The sequence below is a fragment of the Vombatus ursinus genome, unplaced genomic scaffold (assembly GCF_900497805.2).
Source record: "Vombatus ursinus unplaced genomic scaffold, bare-nosed wombat genome assembly UNPS02014798.1, whole genome shotgun sequence".
In the NCBI taxonomy this organism is placed as follows: domain Eukaryota; kingdom Metazoa; phylum Chordata; class Mammalia; order Diprotodontia; family Vombatidae; genus Vombatus; species Vombatus ursinus.
In genome coordinates, this window is record NW_020954576.1 from 31,792,777 (window position 1) to 31,798,776 (window position 6,000).

General features: G+C 35.5%; 1 protein-coding gene across 1 annotated transcript in view; it reads left to right on the forward strand.

Moving 5' to 3' along the window:
• Window positions 1-2,205, forward strand: part of LOC114049649 (bifunctional glutamate/proline--tRNA ligase-like) — a 70,765-nt gene extending 68,560 nt beyond the window's left edge. The window contains exons 32-33 of the mRNA XM_027870925.1: window positions 191-255; window positions 1,834-2,205. Of these exons, the coding sequence (XP_027726726.1) occupies window positions 191-255; window positions 1,834-1,984 (216 nt within the window). The 3' untranslated portion in view covers window positions 1,985-2,205. The remainder of the gene's footprint in view (window positions 1-190; window positions 256-1,833) is intronic.
• The last annotated feature ends 3,795 nt before the right edge of the window (window positions 2,206-6,000 follow it).

The window sequence follows — 6,000 nt, forward strand, 5'->3', positions numbered from 1 at the left end:
TGTTCTAGCAAGTGTATTATAAAGGTGTCATGAACCTGACTGTGTCATGACACCAGGTTGTAATAACAACAGAACCAAAACCAGGTTGAGAAATACCACTTTATAGTTTTAAGTGATTCAGTATGAAATTAAATAAAATGTTTTATGGAACACAGCAAATTACAATATTTTTTTCTTTACCCCACCTTAGATTGCTCAGATTCCTTTCTGTGGGGAAATTGACTGTGAAGACTGGATCAAAAAAACTACTGCCAGGTAAACTTAAGTGCAACTTAAAAGTGCAAGTGATTTAGAAATGACTTTAAATATTAATTCTCCTTCAATATCAATTCATGCTGATTTAGCACTTGTTGGGGTTATGTATTTTTGTGTGTTTGGGATCTGGTTTTAAGCCTTCTTATGATGTTAATTCACTTCAACAAAATAAAAAGGCTCTGACTGTATGTATAACACTGCTAAGCAGACACTGAGCCTGGCTTCATGGAACTTAGATGTCATCAGTACTTCAGATGAACAAGATTATTCCCTCACTGTTTTTTTTTTTTAAACAGAGGTGTAAATGTCAGCATTATAAATTAACGTTTAAATCCATAATGTATAATATAGTAGTCCATCAATGAGAATTTATTAAGCACTTACTAATTTCCAGATACTCATAGGCACAGAGAATACAGAGACAAAAATGAAACAACCTTGCCCCCAAGGTGCTTACATTCTATCTGGGGAAACAAAATGAGCAAATGTAAATAAATTTAAAATACAAAGTCAATACTAGGTGGTTTCAAGTAGGGTTGGGCAGCACTGGTTGCTTGGGGGAATTAGGAAAGGCTTCACATTGGAGCTGGCGTTGAACTTTGAAGAAAGTTAGGGATTCTGATGGGCAGAGATGAGAAGGGAGTGCAATCCAGGTTTACAGGACAGCTATACAAAGGTATGGAGACAGGAGTTAGAATGTAATGTGGGAGGAATATCAAGTAGGCCAGTTTGGGGTAGACTATAGTGGCTGGAAAGGCAAGCCATTTTATGAAGAGTTTTAATTTTAGTGGACCAGGTATGACAATTGACACAAAATTTGTTTGGTCCTTCCAGGTAGTCTTTAAATTTTGGTCCTTCTATTATTAAGAGGCAAAATCGTAGAGGCAATAGTAAGCAAATGCCTCTTTAATAGTGTAGTTTGGGTTTTTTTTTTTTTGTTTGTGTTTTTGTTGTTGTGTTTTGTGAGGCAGTTGGGGTTAAGTGACTTGCCTAGGGTCACACAGCTAGTAAGTGTCAAGTGTCTGGTCTGAGATCGGATTTGAACTCGGGTCCTCCTGACTCCAGGGTTGGTGCTCTATCCAATGCGCCACCTAGCTGCCCCCTCAATAGTATAGTTTTCAAAAACCTGTTGGAAATCATGTCTATTTTTTAATGTCCAACTCAAGTGTCACCTCTCCTATGAAGCATTCCCTGAGCATTCTTAAGCAAATGTGACTCCCTAAATCCCCATGGCTCTTTATTTGGTCCCTCTCATATCACATCCTACTTTGTTTTATAGTTATCTGTAACTTGTGTCAACTCTCTTATGAGATTGTGAGTTTCTTGTGGATGAGGGCTTTGTCTTACTCTTTTCTGTGCCTCAACAGCTCTCAAAAACTTACCACAATGCTTTGCCTAGTAGGCACCCAGATCAATATTTCTTGAATGAAGTTGAGCTATAATATGATCATTATTGTGTTAACTATAAAGAACTTTTTAAATTTAATGTGAAAAACCTTTGTATTCTAATTCAAAGTAGTAGAGTTGTCAAAATAAATAAATGAAAACAAGTAAGTGAAATTCTTTTTGTTATTTCAGAGATCAAGATCTTGAACCTGGCGCCCCATCCATGGGAGCAAAAAGCCTTTGTACACCCTTCAAACCTCTCTGTGAGCTGCAGCCTGGAGCCAAGTGCATCTGTGGCAAGAAGCCTGCCAAGTTCTATACCTTGTTTGGTCGCAGTTACTAGGGAAAATAGCTACTGCTGAGCTTCTTAAAACTTTTTTTTTTTTAGATAAGAGTGACATCTTCTCAAAAATAACCAGTTTTGTGACTTTTTAAATAAAAATTCCAAAAGCATAGTCAGAAGAGACAATGTTCAAGGAGGAAGAAATCATCATACTCTTAAAATAGCAGTGATAAAGACTTTTCTGTAAACAATTCTAACAATAAATATGTATTGTGATCATATGTTGTTTCATATTCGCATTTATCTGGAGTGTTATTTTCTTTGAAAAAATTTTAATGAAAAAATTAAAAATTTAAACACATTTTTAATGTGTCCACAGTATTTAAGTGGACATTTAATAAGTCTTCCAGAAGTCCCTGGATCACATTTAAGAATTTGATTTTTATAGGTGGCTCTGAGGCAGGAATCAGCACTATGAGGACTAGGATTGCTGCTTCCATTATCTCTGGTTGGAATTGTTAGCATTGCTGTCTTAATTCCAAATGGAATATAAGATAAGTTCTACTTTCTCTATCACAACAGCCCACTGTGGTGTTTCAACTGAATCCATCAAAATATGAATCCTCATAGACCTTTGGAAATTATTAAAAAGTGATGTCACTGAGAATTAAGAATAATAGCAGCAGTCAGACTAACAGTGCTTCTGCCCTCATCCATCTTCCCTGGTTAATCCCTTAAAGTAGTCTCATACATAATGTTTTAAGAAGAAATGAGTGAAGTGAATCCACGTGAATGTGAATTAACCTGAATGAATCCAAGTAATGATACATAAAATTTCATGCTCAGCAGGAAAGGTGCTGAATCATGTGAAAAGATTATAACAGTAATCAGGTTCTTTTGAGGGGAGGAGGCATGATTTTTGTGTTTTATTTATAAAGGATGCTGTAAGGAGCAGAATGTGTTCATTTGTTAGTATCTGAAAACATCAGATTGAAAATGCCATCTGAAGATTCAGTAATATCTTCAGTACCTGTGCATTTATCCAAATAACCACAAGTGTAATGAAGATTTATGCATAATTTTTATTTATTATACTTCCTTTGGGTTTCCAGGGCCAAAAAGTTCATCAACAACTTTCCATACATAGCCAGATTGGTCTTCAGAAAGTAATCTGTTGCTTCATTGCATAGTCAAATCCTTCACAGTATGGTAGTACCCTCCAGACCCTATAAAATCTCACATATCCTTTGAGAACTAGCACTTCCTCCATCTTATAATGAGGCATTGGAGTACACGACTGTGGAGTTTCAAGTATGTTTTCATCCCATGAAACATTGAAAAATAGAAAATTGTATCAGTCCTATGCAACTCCTTTCTGCTTCTGCAATGGCAATGGCAGAAAATAGGGCAGGGGGTGTTAAAAGACACTTAGTTTTTAGATTATCTATAAACTTTAACTTGGTTGTTTCGGTTTCTCTGGATAATGAGACTAAGAAATAGATATACCAATGGAGCTGAATCATGTAGATCTGGACATTTTTGGGGTAAGTTAAACCAAAAATGAAAGAAGTGTCATCTAAATGGAAGAATGGTCCACAGATGTTCCTTGAGAGGCAAAGAAAGATATTGGCTGAGTTGGTGATTAAAATGTAAATTTCTTAAGAGTAGGGATTGTGGCTTTTTTTAAATCTCCAGCACCTAGTACAGTACCTGGTACATAGTAGGTACTTAATGAATGGCTCTAGATTGATTTCATTCTACATTTGAAAACAAATATTTTATGGGACATTTGACTATCTCATAATTGCAGAACTCAAGTATTTCCAAAAAGCTTATCATAAAAGTATTTACAACTTCTACACCAACATCAGTTGTAGATGATAAAAAGGTAGAAAAATTTTAAGACCTTCCAATTTAAATCAACATTCACTTTGATTTTTCGTGACTGCAATGAAAAGGTGAGAATAGATGAGAATTGTGAAATAAATCTACTTGAAAGTATGATTGAAGAAGTAGGAATTACTGTTTCAAGGAGAAGCCAAAGCCTACTAGAATACTAAATCCTCATGCCTTTACATTGTGAATATTTTACTTGAGAAAAGAAATAGTAGGCATTTGCGATGGTAAGCACAGCATAATGTCCCCAAAATGAAATTAATCATATAGCAAAAGATGTTATTGATGTGGAAATCATTTCTGAATTAATTTTCTGTCTATAGTCAGACCTCTGATTTCTGAGAACAAAGATCACACAGTAAAAAACTATTAAGACAAAGAATGGAAAGGAAAAAAAAAGATGGTGTGCAATTGAGACAGTTCAATCTTGAACTATTTAAATAAATAATAATGAAAAATGCATAATACACAGCAGAAACCAAAATACCAGTAGTATTTTATACAGAAGTTTAACTGATATAAATCAGTTGTCATAACTTAAGAGATTTTTAAAAGCCTAAAAATATCTTGGTCAGCAAGCATGATGTATTTGCCTGGTACAAAGTTGGTGCCCAAAGACAGCACAGATTTAGGAAATAAACTCACTTGTAAAATCTTATGAAGAAAGATGAATGATGATGAGCAGTATCACCTCGAAGATAGAATCAGTGTAAAATCAGTAAAAAGTAAAATCAGCTTAAAGAAAAGTTGATAAGTCATCCTGAGGACGTTTAAGGATAAAAAAAGAACAATGACATGAAAAATGGGGTGAAAATATGCAAAAATTTTTATGACACTTTTAAACAGCAAGGTCCATTGAACCATTACAACTGGACTCAACATCAGAATACTGAATGTGCCTGTGCAGAAGACAGAAATATTACATAAGACGGGGAAAGCAGCTAGATTGGACTAAGTATACATGGAGGAGATCTACGTTGAAAGCAGTGAAGGACTAATTCATAATATATGTGAGAGAAGAGAAATTCCTAAAGGTGGTGAAAAAATTTCAGACCTCATTGCTAAAAAGAAAGAAGGGAGGAAAAAGCTCCAGAGCATCAGGAAAGATCAAGTGGATGAATCGTGTCTGTTACGTAACTTCAATGTAAAGACCAGTCAACCCCAGAGGATTGGGGTTGCTACTGACAGAGGACTGATGGGCTCAGAGTGCAACATGAGACACATTTTTGGACATGGCAAATGTGTGAATTTATTTTGCTTTACTATGATCATTTGTTCTTTAAAAAATGAATGTTGCCAAAATCATAACATACGGTTGGATGGACAACTTTTAGTGGTGGTACAAATGGACAAAAAGTCAGGCTCAGAATTGGAGAGGAGAAGAGTGCACTGGGTTGCCTTTCAAGAAATTGCAAAGCTCTTTTAATGACCCCAAGCTTCTTTTGAAGACAAAGGCTCCAATTTTTTTTTGTTTTGTTTTTTAATAGTATTTTTTTCCCATTACATTTAAAAATAATCTTAATATTCATTTTGTTTTTGCATGTGAAAACATTTTTTAACGTGTTTTTAAAACTTTGGGTTCCAAATTTTCTCCCTCCCTCCCTTCCCACCCACCCTCATTGAAAAGACAAGCAACTCAATACGGGTTATACATGTGCAGTTATGCAAAACATAGTAGTTATGTTATGAAAAAACTAACTTTATTTCCCTTAATCCTATTCTGCCCCCTATTTATTTTATTCTTTCTTTTGACCTTGTCCCTCCTCAGAAGTGTTTGCTTCTGATTGCCCCCTCTCCCCAATCTGCCCTCCCCTCTATCATCACCCTTCTCTTTTGTCCGCTTCCTCCCCATTTTCCTGTGGGGTAAGATAGATTTCTATACCCAACTGAGTATATATGTTATTCCCTCCTTAAGCCAAATCTGATGAGAATAAGATTCACTCATTCCCTCTTACCTTCCCCTGTTTCCCCTCCACTGTAAGATCTTTTCTTTTATGTTTTTTTTTGTGAGATAATTTACCCCGTTCTACCTCTCCCTTTCTCCTTCTCCCAGCATAATCCTCTCACCACTTAATTTTATTCTCCAGATATCACCCCTTCATCTTCACTCACCCTGTGCCATCTATCTATCTATCTATCTATCTATCTATCTATCTATCTATCTATCTATCTATCTATCT